This window comes from Colletotrichum chrysophilum (genome assembly GCF_026319265.1).
Source record: "Colletotrichum chrysophilum strain AFK26 chromosome Unknown scaffold_36, whole genome shotgun sequence".
Taxonomy (NCBI): Eukaryota; Fungi; Ascomycota; class Sordariomycetes; order Glomerellales; family Glomerellaceae; genus Colletotrichum; species Colletotrichum chrysophilum.
Window position 1 is genome coordinate 68,511 of NW_026517323.1, and position 24,569 is coordinate 93,079.

General features: G+C 53.6%; 3 protein-coding genes and 1 non-coding gene across 4 annotated transcripts; 2 read left to right on the plus strand and 2 right to left on the minus strand.

The window, feature by feature from the left end:
- Positions 1–1,284: 1,284 nt before the first annotated feature.
- On the minus strand, positions 1,285–2,232 carry COL26b_005356 (uncharacterized protein; the record flags this gene model as incomplete). The annotated part of the gene is made up of 1 exon (XM_053178205.1): positions 1,285–2,232. The coding sequence occupies one exon, from the start codon at positions 2,230–2,232 to the stop codon at positions 1,285–1,287; it is 948 nt and encodes a 315-aa protein (XP_053037796.1).
- Positions 2,233–6,106: 3,874 nt separating this feature from the next.
- COL26b_005357 (uncharacterized protein) lies at positions 6,107–7,567 on the plus strand (the record flags this gene model as incomplete). The annotated part of the gene is made up of 1 exon (XM_053178206.1): positions 6,107–7,567. One exon carries the CDS (start codon positions 6,107–6,109, stop codon positions 7,565–7,567), a length of 1,461 nt encoding a protein of 486 aa, XP_053037797.1.
- Positions 7,568–18,624: 11,057 nt separating this feature from the next.
- COL26b_005358 (uncharacterized protein) lies at positions 18,625–19,988 on the plus strand (the record flags this gene model as incomplete). The annotated part of the gene is made up of 3 exons (XM_053178207.1): positions 18,625–18,904; positions 19,255–19,465; positions 19,517–19,988. The coding sequence occupies 3 exons, from the start codon at positions 18,625–18,627 to the stop codon at positions 19,986–19,988; spliced, it is 963 nt and encodes a 320-aa protein (XP_053037798.1).
- Positions 19,989–20,934: 946 nt separating this feature from the next.
- On the minus strand, positions 20,935–21,017 carry COL26b_005359. The gene has a single exon. It is a non-coding gene; the product is annotated as a tRNA-Arg (tRNA).
- Between the last annotated feature and the right edge of the window lie 3,552 nt (positions 21,018–24,569).

Consider the following 24,569-nt stretch of genomic DNA (forward strand, 5'->3'; position numbering starts at 1 on the left):
CAATGAATCCATGTCGCCAGCTCGCACTCCCTAGGTACTCTCACAAAACCGAAAGTCACGAGGGTGAACAAGTACGGTACGCTATCTCCTAGGACGGTGCAAATCTGCCGGTCTTCTATGCATTCAGAGAACCAGCTCAGCAAGGTGGCCATGAGGGTAACTAGAAGATCCAAAGAGATGGCGTAATGGAAGAAAACACTCCATGAGAGATAACTTTAGCTTCGAGAATCTCTGTAAATTGGTGGTACAGAGATTTCTAATAAAGACACTTGCACTTCATCGTCCCAGGATCCAAAAGCTGCAAGTTCTCATGTCCAAGTCCTCACAAGTCGAATCATCGTCAGGGGCTGTATGCCGGCATAATTCTGCGGGTCTGAGGACATTCATCTACACGGCATGACATATATATGAAATATGCGCAACATTCATAGTGATGAGCGACTGATGGCTGACGAATGGCAAGCAACAGCGAATCACGGTCCCAACGCAGAACATGGGAAGCAATCCCCACAGCTCCTTACTGACCCTAATAAGCCTCCGTGGCCGCAGGTTGACAGTAATCTTGGTCAAGCGTGCGCCCTGCCGCCAGACCCGAGTCCTGCATTGGATGACAGACTCTTGGCATCAAGACCCAGGCACCGGAACTGAATGGTTGGACACATGAACATGGAATGAAGCCGAGGGAAACAACTATTGGCAAATTACTTGAAATTAATCAACAGAAGGATTTCTCGATGCATGCTTTACTTTGCTTTGATGTTGAGAACCTTTGAGGGTGGCACCCTGTTGAGATGTAGATGGCCACTACCTTTGAGTTTGACAGTCCGGCGGATGCTCCCCTTTCGCAGGAAGGGGGCGCTTTTTGTTCCCCTGAATGGCAAAACTCTGCCAAGTCTTCGGAGATAACTCTCAGTAAAGCACAGGCAACGACATACCAAGCTGTAGCTCGAAGGGAGAATACAATTTTCAGCATCACTAGAAAGTGGGCTCACATGGGTGGAAAATATCCATTTGAATTTTCAAAGCTTGCGCCCAGCTGGAATAAGAATGCTTGTGCGCTAAAACAAATGAAATACCTAGTACAATAATAATGTTTGTCCGCTCACGAAACGTCCCCACCACGCGGTGCAAAGACGGAGATATCCCCACGATCTTTCTTGCCTCCTCCATAGTTGCCATCTATTCAACCACTTGAATGACACTCCTTCAAACTCTTCGAGCGCTGGTACCGACCGGGAACCTGGGGAATAATTCGGGTCCCTGGTACTCCTTGCTCCGCTGGAGTTACGAGTTGACGGCCGTCCACATACAGGGATTAGGGGGGGCACCGACAACAGGTATGTTGTTTCCGCCGTCTATCGCCTTCACACTATATGGAGAGAGGGAGGGCTGTCGCGGCTCCACCTTGACGTTCTCGGCGAAGGTGAGTCTGCGCCCGCCTGTCAGCTTCTGTGCCTTCTTTGGACCCTCCATGGGCTCCAAAGCTTTTCGTTTGGCCTGCTTGGGCTTCGTTGCTTTTTGTTGTGTCTCACCGACCATGACCTCGGTGGATTGCCCAAGTACATTGCCGTCGGGCGGGGCGATGCCGTGGTCTCTCGGGCACTTTTCCTTGATCCATGTACACGATGAGCAAGGACCGTCTCCCACGGCTACGCAGGGCCAGTCGAATTTGCGGCACTTTTCGCACTTGTCGATTTTCTCCTCGCCATTCCTGTGGTACTCCTCAGCCCGGGCGTGCTCCGTTATGGTGTGTTGGGAAACGGGTTTGCGACGACCTTTGCACTTTGAGCAGAAGCACGGTACCCGATCCTTCTTTTCAGCGGCATTCTTCAACTCTGGCTCCACGGCCTCCTCAGACGGGGCCTGTAGTGTATGCTGTGGGACCGCAACGTTGGCCGGCGCGGTCTCCAGCTTTGTCTCTCTCTTGGGCTCTGCTGCCCGCTCTGGCTTGAATGCATCCTGCGAGGCCGCAGAAGACTTCGTCGCCGTCTCTGACATTGCGGCGGGCTTAGATGATTGTAGCCGACGCTCTGATGGGGCGAGCGGCAGTGGTGTCCGCCCGTTCGCGATTTTCGGCGCATTCTCCTTGGCTGTTGAGGGTTTGATCGTCGTTTCCCAAAAGGGTTTACAAAAGTCTGGATTCTTGTTAAAGCTGAAGAGGGCCTCGGCAGCAGCTACGACTTCGGCGGCACTGGCCTTCTCTTCTTGCGGCATGAGTGCAGCATAAGCCATCACATGAAGTTTGTGGTTATCTACGGTAGATGTAGATGCGCTCAACATGCTAACTGATGACGTAGACATGTTAATGGTAAATTGCAGAGTAAGTGTGATATATGGTAGTTGGTGTAGTAGTTGGTGTAGTAGTTGATGTGGTAGTTGATGTCGGTAGTTAAGCGTGGTATTGGAGAGTGGTAGTAAGAGTGGCAGTAAGAGTGGCAGTTGAAGTAGTAGTAAGTGTGGTGGTGAGTTTGATATATGGGAAGAATGAAAACAGCACTTCTGCCTCTTTCCGGACGTCTTGTAGGTTTGAGAAGAGGTAACCGGAGAGGCCAAACATTTCGGAGAAAGGACGTTGCTGGTACCATTAGAAATAAGATTCGAGTTCGGTGAGGCTTCCGGGGACTCATCGGGACGTTATCTCTGAAACCCGACGCTCTCTCTACCTCTACGTCAACTACTTCACCGCCTGATCACATCAAAAGGTAGTCTTACATCGGTTGATCCCTGTTATGGCACTCAAACCAGATCAGAAGGACAGCCTACTTTGTTTCGAGCTTGGTCAGGTGCCGAAAGGGTGCGAGGAGTGTTCCTGCGCCGTCCGGACAGTGGGAGATGGTATCTTTGTAACCTACATGTATGACCGGTCAGTATGTTGGTTGGAGGTATCTCAGCCATGGCGGGGTTACTGTGACTCTGCTGCATACCAGCCATAGCAGATACGAACTTTGTTTGGACTCCATGTTGCCCCTTCTGGCTGACGGGGGGTCAGCGAGAGTTTCCTGGTTATCAGAGGGACTTTCCGGGTATGATGCCTCCAGGGCCATCCGGGAACGAGACGACGGCTGGAAAAAATGTAAAAGGGCGTTGTAGATGGATACCCTGAGTATGCAGAGGCTTTGGCTGGTCAGTTCCAGCAGCCTCGACGTCAGATACTGTGTAGTTGCTGAAGGTAGATAATGCGTGAGTGGTCCCGTGGTTTTACTGCGTAGAGCCGTCTTCCCAGTGGCCAAGCTGAAGTCTCCCTCCACGGCGTGTGCCTCCTCTTTCTGCTCTTCGTCGCCCTTCGTACTATCCCACAGCAGCTTTGGTGAGGTCGAGAAGGGATTTTCATTTCTTCTACTTCCACCCCAATCGGATCCTTCTCCCACGAAAAGGACGGTTGGAAAATTCGCAGCATGAAGGAACGTAAATAGACACACACCATCACCCACCCCCGTGTGAGTTTAGTGGGTGACGGGGACCCACGAAGAGGCTTTTCCCATCTCCCCATGCCTTTGTTAATCGTAAACCTGTCCACCTGTTCGAATGTATGTCCCTTCGTCTGTCAAAGTTTTCGTGCGAGGCCGTCTTCAATTGGATATGAAGTCTCAGATGAACTTTGGTTTCTCCGAAAGCCGCTTGCACCCTGATCCTATATGTCGCAATGGCTGTACCACACCACATATTGGATATATGGCAAGAGAGGTCCGTCGCATCCCTGCAGGCCTTCCATGTAGTCGTGAGCCACATATGCTGTTCGACAACCACCCGGCAAACTTTTCCAATGGGCATTGAGTCCAGCTTTGGCTAGAGGGTGGGAAATGCCGGGTTATTGGCTGACGTTTCCCGTTTAAAGCAGCACAATTGCCCCAAACTTATTCTTTCTCTGACCAGGAGTCGTTCCAGAGAAAACAACCATGATGATGCTCGAATGTCTGGCTGCCTTCTTTCGGGATTGACCTGGAGCCCGGAGTTCGAGATGCTGACGTGTCCTACCCCGGCTCATCACCATGGACTTGGCTTGAATCCGACCGCAGGTGATAGCAAGGGACGGCGTTGAATGTCCCCGGCAGGTCGTAATGTGAGAGAAACCCTCCTCCTCGCCTCCATAAACACAACCTTCCTTCCCTCACCAGAGGCGATGCTGTCCAAGCACCGAAGCCTTCGACTTCCAACATCGCTATCCTTAAGAAATAACCCTTTCATTTCTATTCGCATGGGAGCATATCCGCTTGAATATGTGACATACTGTCTTGCAAACGAGTAGCGCTTCAACCGTCATCCTCATCAAGGGCGGAGTTGGGCAGTTCGAGCCGACAATTGCAAATGAATTGGCATGCGGCACATACCACAGACACATATGGGTGAGCATGAAAACGGAAATATTATGAAGTCGATGTCCCTGTATTTCGAAGCACTAACTCCAATTCAAGGCACGAAATCCAAAGGGGCGGCTTGAATCACTCGTTTTCCCGCAGCCCCTCCCGCGCCCTCCAAGCCACACTGAGATGGTGGAAACGTGTGCCAGCTACCGGCCTCACGTCTCTGGCACCCTCTCTGGCACCCTCTCAAGTACTATAGCTGAGAGATGGCCTCTGGCTGACCTGGGACCTTTGGCTGACCTGGGACCTTTGGCTGACCTAGGTCATCTGGCTGAGATATGGCCTCTGGGGGACATAAGGTAAGCCGAAGATCTTGGCATGCAAAGGATATATCTCAACTAGGGGGTATATCTGGGACATAGAGGCCTTAGGTCAACCAGATAATAGGTCTGCTAGAGTGCTGAGGAGGGTGCTGGAGAGAGTGCTGAGGAGGGTGCTGGAGAGAGTGCTGGGAAGGGCTAGAGAGAGTGTGTGCTAGAGAGGGGTAAAGATATAGTGCTAGAGAGACGTGAGGCTAGCAGCTAGCAGCCTCCGAGATGGGTGCGGGAGGTTTGGTGTGAAAGGGTAGGTGTGATTTGATACGTCCCATTCCAAAAAATGATGTCCAAAACACTGGTCAGGACTACATCCTGCGAGACCATCAGCTTTCCGCCTGATCTGCGAAAGCGGTTCCGTCAGCTAAGGTGTATTTCATTCAGTGAAAGAAAGGGGGCGATCTTCGAAGCAGCATGGCCAAGGACTCGTCAATGCTGGAGGCGTCACCTCGGCAGTACCTCTGTTGTATGAAAATTTTGATATATTTCCAGATCTAAACTAATGACTAGGTATGAACGACGCCAACATTTGAGCCATCACCGACGCATTTATATTTTTTTTCTGTCTGTGGGACAGTCAAGACCGTCTATGTCACCGACTTTGGTCGTCTCGGTAAGACTCATCGTCTTCCTCCTATTTACGGCCTCCTCAGGCACGAGTTTTGAGAAGTCGTTCAAATATCTGGAATTTAACCGACGTGTAAGGCGCATAGCAAAGGTGGTAGCAGAGACACGTGGATATTTCAGGAAGGCCCTTAGGTAAGAAACCAAAAGCGTTTCTGTGCACCAGCAGAGAACCTCTGAAAGAAAAGCCTTTCTGCCATGTGAGATTAATCTTCGAACTGCGCCACTGTGGGAGACCGCATATGTGCCCAGATGGTTGGATTCACCATCAGGGTCTTCAAGCGGCACTCGAAATCCAGGACCAAGAGGTTTGTCGTAGGACGAACCGAAGAGGTCCAACCCAAGTCAACAGTTAGGACAAGACGCACAAGAATGCAAATGATTTCTTGGTCATGAATAGCTCCTGATATCGCACCTAAATGCCGTTTTCGATCCGGCGCCGAACATCTCCACTGGGAACGTCAATCTTAAACGGGCATGTGCAACCGGAGGCGGCCCCGCATGATGGCCGATCTCCCGTAGCTTATCTGTGAAGCGGGGGAGTTGCCGCGGGACAGTCAGCTGGCAACCCCTCTCATGTCGTGTCACGATCAACAATAAGAACAATGTTATTGTGAAATTTTTTGAAGTTAAACATCAGTTCTTGAACATAAGTCGCATCTCGAGCATCCATATGCATCTGAACTTATCTCCCATCAACGTGCCTGACATCATCTGATCTTCACGACCCTGCAAGACAAAGCCTACCAGGAACGACACCCAGACTTCCATTATCAACATCTCCCCATCACCACCAAGCCACCCAACATGGACTCACGAGCCCGCATCCCCGTCTCCCTCCCCGTGCCAAACCCAACCCCAAGCTACTGGCACAATCCTCCATCCCCTCTCTCAACGCACACCTCCGGCGCCCTCCCCTCGCACACAGACACCCTCATCATCGGCAGCGGCATCACCGGCGCCGCCATCGCAAACTTCCTCCTCTCGTCCCCGTCACCGCCAGAAATCACAATGCTCGAAGCCCGCACCGTAACCTCCGGCGCCACAGGCCGCAACGGCGGCCACACCAAAGCCGCGTCCTACCGCTCCTTCCTCCACCATTTCTCCGCCCTCGGCCTCGACCAGGCGTGCCTCATCGCGCGCATGGAGCTCGCCAACATCCGCGCCGTGCACGCCTTCGCCGCAGACCTCAAAGACACGGAGAGCAGGCCGTGCCAGACCGTGGACGCCATCTACGACCCGGAGCAGTGGGAGGCGGCCAAGGTGGCCGTCGACGCGATGAGGAGGGCCATGCCTGACGAGGACACTTCGCGGTACGAGTTTTACGACGTCGAGGAGATGAAGGGCCGCTTCCACGTCGATGGGGAGGGGTTATGCGGCGGTGTCGGCTATGAAGCCGGGAGCATCTCCGCTTACAGATTCACCACCGGCGTGCTGGAAATGTGCGTCGCCAAGGGCATGGAGCTCTTCACCAACACACCAGCCACGAGCCTCCAGAAACAAGACATCACGAAAGACGGGCACCGATGGACGGTGGAAACACCCAAGGGCACAATCACAGCAAAAAAGGTCATCCTCGCAACAAACGGCTACACCGCATCCCTCCACAAACCCTTCCAGGGCGCCATCGTGCCTCTGCGCGGCCAGATAACGGCTCACCGCTCCGGCTGCAACATGCCTCGCGCCGGCCTCCCGACGACATACAGCTTCATCTACGAGGGCGGCTACGAGTACATGATCCCCAGACCGCCCTCCGCCCCCTCCCCCTTCGCAGGCGACATCGTCATCGGCGGCGGCCTAGCCCGTCTACCAGACGAGGGCCTCGAGGAGTACGGCGTCACGGACGACGCGCGCCTGAACCCGGCCGTCAGCGCATACCTGCACGACACGACGCCGCGCTACTTTGGCGCCGCCAGCTGGGGCGCAGACGATACCGAGGGCAGGGCGCGCGCCGAGTGGACGGGCATCATGGGCTTCACCCCAGACGGGTTCCCCTTCGTCGGGCGGGTGCCGGGCGAGGACGGGCTGTGGGTATGCGCGGCCTTCCAGGGCCACGGGATGGTGATGTGCTGGATGTGCGCGAAGGCGCTGGCCTTGATGGTTCAGGGCAACGACGACGAGGAGGACAAGGACCTCGCGAGTTGGTTTCCTGCGGCGTTCAGAATCACGCCGCAAAGGCTGGCGGAGCGGTTCCAGGGGAGGCCATCTCACACGACGAGGACAACAATGGCGGCGGAGCAGCCCGCTATGCCCGGGGGTCATGAGTGAGACTGAGACAACATCATCATATCATTGAAAACCCCACAATGACGGAAACGCCCTCCCGCGCGTCCAGACCCGCCGCCGGCTGAAGCGCTCGTTGCGGCTGGAAATAGAGTTCAGTCGCGTCAGCCTTGGCTGGCTAGCTTAACCATTCCCTCGGAATGACTATCGTGGGAGGCGGCGGGCGCCTCCTTTCTGGCGGTGAAAGAAAAAGAAGAGGGCGAAAGAGGGCAAAGCATGCAAAGGGAGGAAAGGGAAAATGGCGCGCCAACCAATCCCTGAGCGGACGCCTCGCGGCCGGCCGGCAGGCAAATATTGTGGGATAACGTAGGTAGCTTCTTCTTGGCCATGCAGGTCAGCCCCAGCGGGAGGATTTGCTTGCGAGGACTGCGCATGGTAAACCAGGAAAATGCAGGAAACTGACTTGTGTTTGACGTTTACGGTACGGCACGGACAACCACCACGGAGTAAGGTAGACAGACGGTCAAGCGGATGCTATTTGATGCCGGTGAGCTAGCTGCCTGCTACTTCTTGGTGTGCAGTGTTGCATGAGATGGCACTTTGTCAAAAAGACGGGGTGTTTTCAAATCACCTGCATGGAACAATACTTACCCTCCCGACTCCTGCAGCTGATGTACGCCACATGTACGTCTCTCATTGACTGGAAGCAACAACATCTTTCTTATCGACCCCTGTCGACATCCCCCCGGGTCAAGAATGATGACAGCTGCCTAATCTACCCAATACGGGGTGTCCCAACTGGACGGCACGGGTGGGAATCTTGCCAACGCGTTGGTCCGGTGCGCTTCAGCTCGCTTGCAGATACAGGCCCCCTCCCCCCAACGGACCACTCGGCTGAAATGACCGTAACGAGGGTTGGAGGAGGATGCTGTTGGACCAGCAGCAGCGAGCGGCATCTGTGTTGGAAGAGATCCAAAGGGACGGGCCCGTGGCGCAGTTGGGGTTACACATGTTGGACACAAGCAGCCGGCAACTATCAAGCCACTGCAGTTGGGGGGTTGCGGGAAGCGTACCCCCTCGGCCGGCCGGCCGGTCTAAAATCAAGTTGTTGGACGGATAACAAGCCATGTGTTCCGGCATGTTTGAGCCATTGTGGCGGGTGTCTTCACAAAAGTACAAAGGCTAAAACTTGGGATCCGCTACTTGGCAGCAGCCGGCTCGGCGGCGCTGGACTCTGAGCAAAGTAATCCGTATCAGACCAGACCGGTGAAGCTCGTAATTGTCATTCAAAGCAAAAAGGGAGAATGTGACCTTGAAGGCAGCCATGGCCTTATTCCCTGATTGCAGAGCCAAAGAGAGTCATGCAACCCCGCCTGAAGAGGGCATTGCAGCAGGTCATTAAGGAGCGTCAGGGCGTTCGAGAAGCTGGGCAAAGTGGGATGCGACGCCGAGTTGCGGCACAAGTGCATGCAATCCACCGCCTTGGAAACGCCGGTCGGTCGGCATGCGAAAAGAGCCCAAAGGGACTCGGGTCCCAAGCGGCTGAGGCACTTCTGGGCTCCGGTAGAACATGCACAAGCAATCCGACAGAGGGGATATTGACCCGCAACTGCAGGCACATCAGCAAGTCCACCAATAGCCCTTCGATTGGGAACGCGCTCATATGTCGGGATGCGGTGAGTATCAGAGGGCACGGCGGCTGTTGCGTCTGCCGCGTGATCCTCTTATGCGTCCAAGTCCAGTATCAGACATGCAGTTCAGGCTTGGAAGCGACGATCGTGTCGACCTTTGAGTCATGTTGATGCAGAACATACGTATGCTGAAGCTCAGCAAGTTCAGCATTTCCAGCAGCGCAAGTTCTGCTCACTCTTTTTGGTCGTTTGGCGGACGAAAACCGAGGCAAACATGTGCTCGGCATACACACAACCGGCGCGGGGGCTAGAGGCGTCCGGCGTCCGGTTGTCCAGCTCGAACGAGTGGTGCTTCCTAGCGCCGTTTGGCGGCGAAGATCTTTATCGCGCCAGTATCTAGTCAACTTTTGCTCGTCCGCGAGAGGTAATAGGAAGCGGAGATTTGCAGCTCGGCGCCGGGTGAGGCCTGGGGGGGCCGAATGGTCCGGGTTGGCAGGAAATGCAGGTAATTCTGCTTGGCTAGTCTTGCGGGCATCAGCTGAGATGCGACCATGATGGCAGAAAACGGGCGCATGCTGACTGCCATTGCCGGTGTCTCTGGTAACATTGCTTGCTGCTCCCACACTGAGCGAGGTCTGAGACTGCTTCGTGCCACGAAACCTAGGGCTGGTTAGGTGTCAGTCGGTTGCCGCAACGTTGACCGCCCTCCGTGACTACGATCGTGATCTACAATCAAGTGCAAGCCGAAAAGACGACGGTGTCAATCGTCCCATCCACATCCATTTCGCTCGGGACCCCGGATTGCAGGCGGTGAACTGTGGGGGTTAGGGGGGGTTAGCAAAGGTACCCGTACCTAATCTGCTTCCCCCTCAAGGGTCGAAGATCTCCTCCTCTAAACAACAGGTCCCTGCGGTTTCTCATCCCCAAAGATGGTTGAGTTGTCGAGGTTTGGAGGCTGAGCTGAGCCTAACCCAGGTCTATTGTTTCGCCAGTCGACGGGAATCAAAGGCAAAGTACAGTGATTTCAACGTCCGTTCAAACCCCTATTTAGCACGTAAGCATGCGCCTCGAACAACGATCAGACATGACGACAAGACATGAGTTGGCCCCATGGCGTATCGTATACCGTTAAGCTGTGAGGAAGACAGAACAACAGCGTGAGCAGCGTCAGGCAGGACGATATCGCATCGCAGTGCACCGCTGATGAAAACACGGACCACAGTCGGCCGACGACGAACCTGGGCGGCACTGCGCTGGGAATTGCAATGGGATCCATTCGATAGACGGTGGACGATGGACCCGTGGGACGGCGGTTGTACCCATCCATCGACGGTGGATAATGGATTCATGTTAATCCCACGATCGAGACGAATGGGCTGACGAGATCTGCAGAGGCGTTATTTCCGGTGCTAGGAGCGCGACTACGCCCGTTCGCTCCGGGCGGCAGATGGACATCGGCTGGACCCAAGCGGGCTGCCATCGAAACTGGAACTGAATTAGAACTGCAAATGACCTTGCTGCTGCCCTCCCGCCCCCCCAGAGACAGACGGGATTGGGGGCCAGTTGTGTCAGTCAAGGGCTGGCTGGCTGCTGCTGGTATCCAATGTGGGTGGTGACCTGGCAGCAGCAATTATTAACTAGAGGCCGCCATTGGATCGAGGCGCTTTCGGGGTGTAGAGACGAGATGAGACGATGCTCCCTTGGTCGGTCGATGAGTGGAGGAGTGACAGCGGGCACGAAGACGGGGTCGCAGCGACAGAGGAGAGGTGTGGTGGTCGCGGCCGTGGGGTCGTGGATCCGGGACGTCGCATCCGAGCGTTGTATTTTCAACGGGTTGGAGTGATGCGATGGAATGGCAATCGCTCGCATGCATGGCAACGTGCGGGAAGTCACGACGTTGAGTGACTCGTGAAGACCTTGCCTTGCCTTTTCTCTCCGGGATCCGGTTTGCCAGGTAATTTTCCCGACAAAGTTGTACGCAGGTAGAAGATGCCTTGCCATGGCATCGTGGAAGTCTGGCGTTCTTGAACCAAGGCAATACTACTACATAGTAGAAGGGATGGTGACAACAACCAAACGAGGGGAAGGCAGCTATGTGAGACGAAGCCGTCTCAACTGCCGGCACTGTTGGCAAATGGCGTCAGAGCTGCCCAGGTCTTGCTTCTTTCTTTCAACGTCTTCAAGCGGTGCTCAAGAAGCAGTCCGCATAGATAGTCTGTCTGAATCCATTTGCTGTTTACTCCTGCTCAAAGCTTAGCCTGAGAAACCCCTTGAGGGCAATCCAAGCCGAGAAACATTAGGGCTCGTGACAGGATAATAGGCGAGAGTTCAGGGACGAAAAAGGCTCTCGCACTTTCGCACTTTGCAGAGGATTGCACTTAGCATCGTCAAATCGCTGGGGCCCCTCACGAGGTGACATCGTCTGGGCCATTCCCAGAAAAGCTTCCTGTCGGCCCAGCGTGCCATTCCTTTGGGAACATGTACAGGGATGGCCAGGACCCTTCGCTGCCCTGATTTGTCTGCTCTTCAGTGGAAGAAGGCCGCTGTACAGGTACTCACTCCGTGCTGCGCTCTGGAGGTTATCCGTCTCATGTTGTCTGCTGTAGGGATCCAGTGGCAGGGAAAACTTGGGAGAGCAGAAAGATAGGAGAGACTTGCGTTACTCCAAAGAGTACATCTAGCGTGGCCATGTTGATGTGTATCGCAGTGTACCGGCCATGTAGCTTCTGCCCCTTCACCTAAACCTCGGCTTGTCTTGTTCGAGTATCCCCAAATCCAGCACCCTGACCGCCAAGCAGCAGAATCTGGCTCGGCCCCCATACGAGGGACGAGTTCAAATCCCGAGATGGCTAGGATCTCCACTATCATGGCAACGTTTTCTCTCGCCTCGAATAGTGCCCGTCGCGCTGCTCCGTTTTGTTTGCCTAGCTGCGGTGTGTTCCGTACACTCAGTAGCAACAACGGACATGCTTGATGTGTTTAGGCACGAGACGAGGACGAGGACGGTGAGGAAAGTGTCGCCTACGTCGTTAAACCTCTTGGGTCTCGTATTTTCTCCGAACGCAACCTCCCGAGAGGACTGATGACAATCAGATGTGAGGTTCCCGGCGTCGTCTGACTCGAAAATGTGTGGGAGATGGGCGTGTCGTCGCCGAGTCTGAACGACGGGTTGTCGCATGCTGCATAGTGCTTACCCAGCAAAGTAGACTTTTAGTCTTTTGCTTAGGATACCAGTTGAGCTTGACTGCGTTGGCGAGCTGGCAAATGGGCATTTCAGACGTCCTTCCTTTAACCTCTGACCGTGTTCACCAAGGTTTTTTGTGATTTCTGACAAAGATTTTCTAGATGTGCGCGATTGAAGGATGGTTTGGAGAAGACTTGGTTGTCGCCCGCCGGACGAGGGCAGCCCGGGTCCGGTAGCATGGACATGGGTCTTCGTCAACGTCCGTCAGTGACCGCCTCTCGGGAGCCAAGCCCGCTTTGCCTTGCCCATCAATGTGGCCACCTCCGGTGCTTGGTACGGATACACTCTTGCATCTGCTGCATCATCTGCACCTGCAGAGTGCAGCAGAAGCAGCCAAAAGTGAGGCTTCAGGTCACCATGACAGCGTTGGCGCAGGAAATGCGCCCGCCAGGCGGAGGACGACGAGTGGATGGATGACCCTGCCCCGAGAGAATGGACACGGACTTTGACTGCGACACTGACAGGTTGTGGGAGGGGAGGGCGATTGCTGGCGTTGAAACGTTGTTGCTTCCGACGCTGCCATGGCCATCGCACGTTTTGGCGGATGTCGGTAGTGTCTCGCGAGGTGTCGCCGCGAGCGGCCAATCGCTGGGTTGGTAACGCAATTCAGGGTTATAATTTCGGCATCGATTGATCCATTACATTCTGGTCCAGATCTGTGGCAGTGGATATCAAATGGATAGCATCGTGGGGTTGTCCTCGGGCCATTCCCTATCTCCAGCCCCCAAGGTCTGCTCTCTGTAGGTGGAATGTATCCAGTATCTGTACTAGTGTACGTAAAGTAGGTACTCTTGGCACCGGGTCTCGCGAGATCTCTCACGGCTTTCCAGCCGAAGGGCCGCAGCAAGCGGTCCCGGCGGTCAGTTTCGACCGAGCATCGGGCCCCGTGCTCCTGTTGCAAAGCGAGCGTGTCAACGTGTGCTCCCAGGCTTTCCAGGCGATGACTGGCAGCGGCAGAATGCAGTCGCAGTCGCAGTGACTTTGTGTGCGTGTGTGTATGTGCGTGCGTGCGTTCTGTCTGTCTGTCGCCTGTCGCGTCGTGTGTGACGGTGTCCTGTCCTGTCCTGTCGGCCGCCTGTTGCAGGTTCACGCTTCATAGCGGTCCATCCCGGCAGCTTGGGTCGAGACAGAATAGAGTTTTCATAGAGCATCCGACCCTGTCCTGTCCTTCCGCGCCCTCATGTCGTGGTTTGCTTCGCGCCCCAATAGTTCGCAGGCGTTTGATGATGGAATGGGGCCAGCTTAGGTTAAGTTGAAGCATGAAGCCAGTCGGATATGCGGTCTGGATCGTCGTCGCTCGCTCGGTCTACGAATAGGGTAAATACCTAGACAGCAGGCAGAAGAACGGCGCAGAGGTTGTTTGATAAACGGACAAGACGTCGTGGGGAAATCGTCCGTTCCAGGCAGACTTCGGTGTTTGAACGAGACGTGGAATCCTGTATCCGTAAGGTACCGTCCAGCCAAAGTGGAGAAACGGAGAGACCTGACGGATTAGATAAGCGTCCAGACCCAAGACGGCCCGGGCTGCTTACGGAATACAGTGAAGTAGAAGTACAAGTACAAGTACAACCACAAGCACAAGCACAAGCAAGTACCCTGCCTGCCGGAAGAGCATGCAGGAGTACCTTACCTACACTACGCAGTACACCCTGCTGGTGAGTAGAGGCACCTTCCTGTTCTTCCTGTCCCAGGCTCTCTCTCTCTCTCTTTCTTTCTCTCCTCACTATGTCCATCTCTGAGAAGGTACATCCCTCATTTACAGGGCGCATAGCAGGCCCAACACGGACACACAACAAGCCCGCTGGAAGTGGAAGCGCAGTGCAGGGCGGGCAGTTGCAGGTGCGTTTGCAGCTCCAGGGCATGGCTGGGTCGAAACAGGGCTCTATCCTGCTGCTGCTGGATGAACTCACGCTTTCCCACTCAGTTGGGACCGGCCGGAACACTAAGTGGAATCATCAGCGACCACTGACGGCGAGATGGACTGCTTTGAGCCCCGATATCCCCGAGGAAGCCCCAAATTACTGCTGGGGGGCCCTCCTTCAGTGGCAGGTAACTCCCTCTAGGTTCTCTTTCCCTGCAGAGAATGGTCAATGGATGGTCCTCCGTGATGCCCTGCGGCGGGTAAGTGTGCACTTCATCCATCTTACCGTACCTACATCCATACATCCATCCACTTACATGATACATACCTCTTTCTCTCCTCCATGACAGGCTCTGCTAGTCATTTCTCCTTTTCCGCTCATCGGATTCCAGTCCGGCAACTGTGCATCCCGCCCCGGTGTCCACCTTCTCTGCAACTCATTGAATCACTAATGGCTGGTTATCCTGACTCTCCCATCTTTTCTCTCCTCCCTCTCCCGAGGCCCTGTACAGAGCACGCATACAGCCCATCATTTTGCCCCCCTCAAGGTGATATGCGCGCATATGATAGTCGCTGCAGAAGCGGGCTCCTGACTGATTGACTGACAGACTGAGGCTCCAGTCTCTGTTGATTACGCACTCTTCTTCTTGGCTCGTTGCAATCTCCTCACATACCCAGCACCTCAAGACGTCAACGCAAACCAGACATCTCCACCAGCATCCTTTCTTGAAGCCACCTGCGCAACACAGAAACGACGTCTGTCTGTCTTTCGCGGTTCGTCACGCCTTAGCGCACTTACTTATCCTGCACTTACAGTCGCCTGTCTCATCCAGGGTCTTGACAGCTCCTGACTCGCCCTGCCATGGCCCATGGTCGCAGCCCTAAGGCAAGCCATGTCTGCCAGCTCATCGGCGTCCAGCCCTCTCAGACCGCATCGCATCGCATTTCGGGCAACAATGGACTTGGGGCCAAGGATGCTTCTTTGCAAGACATCCCGTCGTTGCCCATTGCTTCACTTCCTACCTCAGTGCCTGCCTACCTAAGGCCTGCTTTCCTGCGGCCATCCTCCGTACCTTACTGCACAGTACCACGGCCAAGGTATCCATCCGTAAAGCAGGAGGATGGCATATGATTCTGGCCTTACCTACTGCATAGGTACAGAGCTAAACCGGCACTCTCCACTCCAGCTGCAACTCTGCAGTATCCCACCTTCCCCCTCCAACCCCTCCTTTGAGTCTCTCTTGACTCCTCGACTCCCGTCGCCTGCTTGCTTGCTTGAGTGTGCTTGTCGTCTTCCCCGCCCGCCTCATATCTCTCCCGGCTTCATTCCTGCTTTTTGCCATCTCCTTCTCCGCCTCCGAGGCAGAAAATCGACGATACGAACAGATGACACAGCCGTGACTGAGAGCCAGACGAACAGGGCTTTCCCTTCTCCTTCATTCACCCTTACAAGCCGCACACACCCCTTCTTCTGGCTCCCAAAGTACGGATACTTGGACGCAGGCAGGACAAGGTATGTTTGTGCCGTGTGCCACCTCTGGCGCAAAGCAGAGCACACGGCCCCTGGGTCTATCCAATGATGAGGCGGCATCGACGCCTTCGTTCCTCTCTCCCGGGTCCCCACCAACCCACGTCGTCAGGTTTGACCCGGCAGAGCGGGCGAAGGATTCCTCCCCCTCCCCTCCGACGCCGACGCCCTTGCCCTCTCCCGCTGCCCGCACCACTGATGTGCGCAGCCACCCCACTGACGCTGGACGGTCAGCGACTAGCACAGGAGGTACTTGCAGTGCCCTCGCCCTGTCTTGCTTGCTGTTTCTTTCCTTGCCCAGCCCATCATGTAGTGTGTGTACTATGGTACATACTGCGGTACGGTTTGCGCTGGATCTGGATCCAGGGGCAGCAGGCCCATAGGCACCATGATGAGCCAGTGAGCTCAGCCGCGAACACAGTCCAGGAGCCCTTCTCAGGTCTCTGCACCAATGCCCTCCCACCACATCGCGGACTTGCCTCCGTGATGATCTGCCTGCGCATAGAAATGTTCTAGGACGAAGGGCCATCTCCACAGTGGAAACAACCCACCATCTGACTTCCTCTTCCAGATCAGCAGCAGCAGACACAAAGCCCTCTCGCCATTTTGCTCGTGGAAAGACAGCAGCACTATCAGTTGTGATGCATGTATCCGTCCACATATTCGTACTCTTGCCTGATGACTGGTCTGTCCCATCTATCGAAAAGTGTGATATGGGCAGAAAGATATGGGAGACGCCTCATTAAGCCTCGAGCGCTGGCTGGCTCCCATCCATCTGTAGGTGCTCTCTTGGGCCTGGCGCCATGTACCCGCGCTACCTAGTCCATGGGCAGTCATGTACCTTGACTACCTTACATGCCTACGGTCTACCTAATGACTGAGGAGGTGCTTCTTAAGTTCTTAGGTTCTCGTCCACGCTAGAGAGGGCCACAGCGACCCGTGCAGGACAGGGACTCGGGGGGCATAAGGCACCATGACCTTGCCATTCATTCATTCATCCATCCACATCCCATCCATCTCCATCTCTATCCATGCCTTTCACATTCTGCTGCCCGTCTCCCTTCCCCTTGCTACGCTGACACACATACATAATCAACCCTCTTCACTTATCGTCGCCGCCTCCGCCGTGCTTGTTGTTGTTGTTGTTGTCGTCGTCGTCGTCGATGATCAACGTCCTCATCATCGTCGTCGCAAAACGAACGTCACTGCCCTGCCCCGCGGGGTCAGCCAAAGTTCCCTCCCTCAGCGTGCTGCGCCCCAGCTCTGCGTCGCTTGCGCGCGTTGCCGCTTCGGTCCCCTGTCACCAACGACCGTCGGAATCACCACCTTGCGACACCGTCGCCGAGAGATAGAGACAACTCTTTGAGAGCAAGGCGTCTTCTCCCCGCACAGGTCACCCGCCGAACAGGACGGTTTCTCTCACGCTACAACCTGACCTTCATCCTTTTGTCAGCAACATCTTTTCCAGTATCTTCACCTTCCAGGAGCTGGAGACGAAGACGAAGACGAAGCTTTACTACGTCGGAATCTGGTTCCGCTGCACTTGACAGACAATCGGTCGTCCACAATTACGCCGTACTTGACAGACGCCGACAGCGTTACACAAGCAACCTCACCTCACTCTTACTCCTCGATACCAGACAGTCAAACTTAGATCAGACTCGGACGACTTGCCAGTGTGCTTACCTTGCCTACTACCATTCCTCGCCGTGGCCAGGTCCCCGGTGGTCCCCAATTATCCAGCCGGTACGTATCCTCTGCGACGTTCTTCAACTTTGCTCTACACATCCCTTCCCCAACCCTTGTTCTTCTTGATATCCTTAGTCTTTTATGGTGGTGGTGTGCCTTCACAGCCACCAAGCGGCGGCGGCGACGGCGTCCAGACACCACCATCAGACACAACCACAACCCTTTCATCCTTCATAACATGGGCTAGCCCCCCGTCACGACGCATGCCAGAGATCCCCCAAAGGAAGTTGAATCGAACTCTGATCCGCTTCTTCGAGGCTTCTCTTGGCCGCTCGCGGTCGCGACTCTCTGCCCATCCCGATTAAAGCACTCTGCACTGCCCAGACATCCTCCACCAAATAAACCCTCGCCGTTGTCTCGGGTCCCTCCTTGTCGCCCGCTCCAGTTTATTTTTTCTCTTCATTCTCCCTCCCGTCTTCTCCAAATCTCCAAGACACACGGCGGACACACTTTGTTCTGCGCCCTCCGTCATTCGTTCTCGCCTCCCCTTCCCACCCCTCCAGATCGACGTTTTCGTCCAACTTTTTCCTTATTCAGCCTGTCTCTTACCCACAAGCGGCTCGCCCGCTTCCCGTGCCGCTTCGGGACTTTTATTTTCTGACGGTTGGGATCAGAAGCGCGATTGCCAATCAGGGACGTCATCGCCGGCATTTTGGTCTTGGTGGAGGGGTCCCTGATTTGATTTTTTTCACTCTCTCTACCCCCCTCGACGCCCCCTCCGAACGTTGGGGAGCCAAGACTTGAAATCGCCTCGCATTGCCCTTGCGCATCACAACACCCTTTGCGCCCAACTTTGAACATCGCCGACATACTTGCTCATCCCCGACTCCGAAGCTCGACTCCCTCCCCCCCGGCTTTGAAACCTCATCTGGTTCTACACTCACATGTGTTCGCCGGTCACGCCTCAACTTTGCCTGTAACTATTAGCTCACGATGAACTCGCCTCCGAACTCATATCACCAAGTATCACCTGAACATCTTACAACGCATCCCGCCTCAGCCTTTGGCGACCCATTAGATCACCAGAATCCCGGAAAGAGGCGCAAAGTCGACGGTCCTCCCTCGCCGGAAGACTTTGCCCCTGCAGCCATGTCACCACCCAGCTCAACCGATACTGCCATCACCGTCGGATCTCACAATGACGAAGGGCGCGAAACCGAGAGCTTGTCCGAGAGCGTGCTAGAACACATGTATGAACATAGACTGCGATACCATGCATACCGGGCTGGAAAATACGCCTTTCCCAACGATTTGGTCGAACAGGACCGCGACTTCATGAAGCATCTCATCAGCAACCTTCTTTGCGACAGATGGTATCTGTCACCCGTGGACGACGTATTAGCAAGAGGTGGTGAAGTGCTTGACCTTGGTATGTCTGCGATATCAAATAAGTGGGAGGTGTCAGGGTTGGACGTGCTACCCCCGCTGGCATTTGCTGAACTTCCTCGCTTGGGACGTACCGTGAGATTTGCCATGGCTAGTTCCAAACGACGGGAAGCATCGTTGTGATGTCGGCAGTGGATCAGCACCGTCGCAATCGGCCTCGATTTGAGGTTGTTGACTGACCGTATGGGTTGCAGGTACCGGTCCTGGTCATTGGGTTCTTGAAGGTGAGCATTGTTCGGCTCTTCTGCGCAGGCCTTGTTCATCACGCACGCAGCTGCTGCTGGATATGTGATGCGCCATTATGTTGAAGCATACTGACAAAGTTTGGCACAGTCGCGGAGTGGTTCCCTGACTCAACGTTCCTCGGTATCGACCTGTCACCCATTCAGCCCTCGGAGGTTCCTCCCAACGTTCATTTCATGGTGGATGACTTTGAGCACGAGAACGGATGGGCACTGGACGAAGAGTTTTACGATTTTATCCACCTCCGTCACACACTTCACTCAGTGCGAGATCGCATGGAGCTCATGAATCGAGCTTACCGGTGAGTCATGGCAAATCAACATGATTGTACAACATGCTGAATGCAATTCAGACACCTCAAGCCCGGTGGCTGGTTCGAGATTCAAGAACTCGAGTTCTCCCCCCTCTGTGACGACGGCACAACACCCGAGGGTGATGGCTACGGCTTCCGTGTTTTCACTAATTACTTAGAGGCGGGAATGAGAGCATTGGGATCGGAAATGCACGGTATCCGATACGCCGCCGACGAAATGCGATTGTCGGGTTTCGAAAGCGTCCACGAGGACAGACGAAAGTGTCCGATTGGCGACTGGGCCGCTAAGCCTGAATTACGGGAGGCAGGCGGTTTGATGCGGAGGACAATCGAGGACGGCCTGAAAGGTCTGGCGACACGGCCTTTCAGAGCGCTGCAGTGGACGGAGGTGCAGATCGAAATTTTCCTCATGAACGTGAGGCCACACGTTGCCAACAAGGGATTCCACGCTTACCTCAACCACCGAACTGTATACGGACGGAAGCCGCTGAACGCACCGAGACGAGCCTGAGTCTAACGGACGATGAGAGGATGAAAGATGGTACGAAAGGACGAAGTTTTTGGTGATGGGACATGGCGTGCCCGCGAGGGTGATGCAGAGTCGCGTACTAGGGCTTTCTATCATCTTTTTCCCGGGATTGGACGCTTCCTCTCCCATTCTGTACTTGCTTTGCACACGGGTGTATCAGGGGCATTGCATCAGGGGTCCAGCTGGCGGGCTGGCAACATCATCATCACAAAGGGCACTGCATCGGCCAAGGAGGGAGGTCTCAGCGGAACGGCGGGCGGCGGGCGGCAGCTTCGGCTTTTGCATTCCTTGGATTCAAATCGCAGCGGGGCGATGGTGGAGTTTTTTGATATTTTCTTTTCCCAGCAGAGGTCATGAGATTATGAGGACTATGGCGGCTTATCACGTCTGCATGGCTCGGTCCGAGCTACTACAAGTACTTAACTTTCCAGTACGCCTTGCCGACGCAGAAGTCCTCTCGTACCGGATGGACGATGCCTGGCCGGGCTCGTATGAGGAGGATGGGGTTCATAGGAGAATGCCACACCCAACCTACTCGGTTGATCATGTTCTCCAATCTCGGTCTTCTGATGATCATGACCGTTGCTCTACGCTAGATCGGTGCGGTTCCTAATGTGGACACATGGACCTCGCCCTCGTGATGGCAGCTTCTGACCGCCTGTTAGCTAGCGACCACCGTAGCACAACATGTCATCATCGAAAGCTCACGCCTCGGCCCTACCTCCGATTCGTCCCATGTTATCCCACGCCCCCTAAACCTCGGTGCCTCGGGATGCAAGCCCCCTTATTCAGACGATTAAGGTTTTCAGCCGGACCCGATCGTTCATCGCATGGCTATTTTAGGCCGAACGCATCACCGCGCGCTAGTCCTAACACACAATCGTGCAATCGCCCAAACACAGCAAAAGAGAAGAATGGGCAAAAGATTTGACCAGCCTGGGGGTCGAACCCAGAATCTCCTGATTGCACGATGAATCGTAGTCAGACGCCTTGCCATTGGGCCAACCGGCCGGGTTGTTTTTCCGCAGAAGCGGAAGTGGTGATGGGGACGGGAGGAGGTGGAGTGGGATAACTAGCGCTGGTAGGAAGGGGGACCGGGACCCCCCCTCGTGTGAAAATTCTGCAACGAGGTGGATGGGGCTGGTCATTGGTGTCTGGGTTGAAGTCCAACAAGTTTTGTGTAACTTTGATGAAAGTGTGTTTGCGTTCAGAATCTTGGAGAAGATTAGCGGTAGTTGGACTTATGGGATAGTGATGTGATTTACCCACCTAGGTTGTAGTAGAGGGAACCAGTAGGGATTTGCGTCGACGATCTGTGAACACACATCATATTGGAACTGGGGATTGGTTTCTAAAGCCACCAGATGCAGGTCTCTTCGGTAACTTTGAGTCCCCGCCGGAGGTTTGTCTTCTCCTCAGGCACTGAGCCCTACTTCTGATATCAGGTACGTTGCGACGTTGCGAGGGCACTGAGCCTCGATGAGACAAGCGAGCAGAAAGTGAAAGGGCAGCAGGAGACCTTTGAGTCTCGGAGCATTGTTCCACGCATATCTGGAGTTTGAGAGGTTCAATTGCAGAACACTTCCAAATCGCAGAAACTCAGCCCTGTATGACGTCGAGGGTTGGTTGGTCTGAGTGAGTTATGGACGTAGATGCGTCCAGCTGTAGATACAGCGGTGGAGGCTTCAACGAATGTGTATTTGCTCCAAATCTGAGGGGCGTGACGATGGGCTGTTCCAAGATTCTGTGGGTGGTCTCGGGTTGTGAGTTTCCAAGCGCATGGGTAGGAAGAGTGACGACATTCGCAACACCATGAATGAAAGCTCATTAGAATACACCTGTATGTAGGTTACATGCCTGTGCTACGTCCAACGAGAGGCGAAGTGCCGCAAATAGCAAGGTAATGCATGTAAGTATAGCCAAAAGTCATAATGAAGGGGAAAGACGGATAATGGCAGGTCCTTCTTTGAGGTTCTTCTGTCATAGTAATAAAGTCTCAGCTTGTTGACATGAAATCAGGTAGGGTGATGAGGAAGACCCAGAACCGCTGCCCATTGGCACATTCCGAGAGCATCGGTCCTTAATCATTGCGCCTCGCAGTTCTTAGTTATCAACCATTACTCTTGACGCATCCTCGCAACGGCAGGTTCCACAGAAATGTTGAAGACGGCTAAGACGACCTGTGTATGTTCACTGTTGGCGCCCGCAGGTTTCACAAGCCTTACCGTTGCGGCTTGGTGGTAATGATTCATCAAACCCTCGGTGGACTTACATCAATGCAGCCACGATTGAAGGATTCAAGACGGCATTCCATTTGGTGTGTTTGTGCTTTTTCATGTCACGTTTCCTTAGTGTCAGAAGACTTACCTAAGACGGGTGCAGTTTTGACGGATGGTGTTGGCGTTTTGGGTGAACTTGTGAAGATTCTCCTGCGTGTTGGTGTTGATAATCATCCACTATTGCTGAAGGCTAGTACTATAATCAAGGCCATACTTGCGACGACAGCGTTTGTGAATGCAATGAAATCGTGGATTAGATAAAGCATCGAGAAGATGTACTAATCCCGCAGTAATACTATACAACAGGACAGTTCTGAAATGCAGCTTTACCATGGTCGAAGCTTGGAAAGTCAAAGGCTTTTCAGACATGATTGCCTACGGCAGACAGTGTAGAAGCCATCAATATCTTTCCTTTTCCATTCATCTTGTAGAAGCCCCGTCGCTTACGCGTCAAATGCCAAAGAAGAGCTTTCTTCATTGTAGAGATTTCGTTCCCAAGCAGAACCAGTTGGTGTCAGCTCTCTAGCTCTGTAGCGTTTCCTGCCAGTAATTCTTAGACTTCGCGATAGGTATGGTGTATACCTCATAGGCTTACCACCTTTAAGGTATAAAGTCGTGTAAAATCTCCGAGACAACAAAGTTCAAGGTTCGTAGTCCTACAGCAGGTCAGTAGACAGCTCTGTGAGCATGCGTTGAGGTTGCTCATAGGACCTTCAAGTTCCGCCGCTCTCACTCAGAGACGGTGTCATTGGGAATGATAGATCACAATTCGTGTCAGAGATTCAAGTGCAAATTCAAACACATGATGTGAATGAGGTACACAGCGCGTATGGAGACTCAATATGTGAAATATGTGAAAGAGGCTGTCTACAAGACAGTATGCTCTTGTCTATAGGAAATCAACGGATATCAACTCCGTACGTATTTTATTCGTGATCAGAACATTTGCCATGACCTGTACTCGGGTTCAATCAATTACAGACATTGGAGGCTGTGGCACTCGAGTGAGCATACAGCTTACGGTGGAGTTTCGTTCCGTAACATCTGTATCGGGGGATTCGCAGAGCCCACGCGGCTATTCTAGGTCGTGTGCATTCAGGAGCAGTCTATTCAATAAGCACGATGAAGCTGGCCAGCCTTCACTCTGAACATCACTCTCTAGATTTATTACCGATCATAGTTCCATTTCTGCAGAACTAGAAAGTGCCTTGGGCATGTCTCAGGCCTGTTACGCAACGTCTTTTTAATAAACATCAAATAATTGCGACCATAACTAGCCATTGGTAGCAGTGAAAGCTAACAAGGTAACGAGAGCTTCGAGTTAACAATTTGAGGTACTAAGATAGTTATATTTTCTAGAAGAAAGTCTGTTATCAAATCTCATTCGATATGATAGAGATATTAGCAGAGACATCGAACATACTCAACAGAGGCTGCCTTCACTAATGCAAATTACTCGATATTCACATTATCATATACACCTCGCGTGTACTTGCTGTTGGTCTGGCTTTCGAGCTATAATATGATTCGTGTCGATCGTCAGGACGCACCATAGGTACCTGACTTTCTTTTCTTAAAATCCTTTAGCGCACGACACGTGGTGCTTTCAGCTCATCTTGGCTTTGTGGCAGAGTCGAACGAGCTGGAATCCTACTTCACTAGCTTGTCCTCGTGTAGATGACTGAGTTGATGAGAGCTGATCAAGCTAGGTTTTGAGTTGACTCTCGATCGAGACACAATCCTACGAATAGCACTGCAATCACGGCATTCTAAAATAAAACTCTTCTAATCGCAAAATCGTGACATGTCTGTTGCAAAAGTCATGTATCTATCGGTCACGGCTATGATATGTTGTCTGCTTGATGTGTCGTTGAGTTGTGTGGGACTAGTACCTGAAGCTAGACGTTTTCAGCCAGCCTCCATACCAGCGATCGTGAGCTTGTTCCCGTTGATCGACGCTACGGCCCTGTCTCACAGCTAAACAGCGGTGCTGGGAATTTTCCTTTGACCTCCACGAGATCATGAGGGGCATTGCGAGGCTGTTCGGAAACCCGCATGAGATCCAGTTTTGTTTCTGCCGCTTCCCCTGATTGCATGCAGAATTTCGCAACGTTTTTCTCCTCCATCCCTTTCCAGCTGCGTCAATCAAGAACACCGACTCAGATACCGCCAAGAAATCACTCATACACGCAAGATGCTTACGCAGGCGTGAGCCCATATTCAATAGTGAGCCACCTAGTCAGCGCCGCCTGCTCATGCTTACGAGTAGCTACTTTGAGGTGAT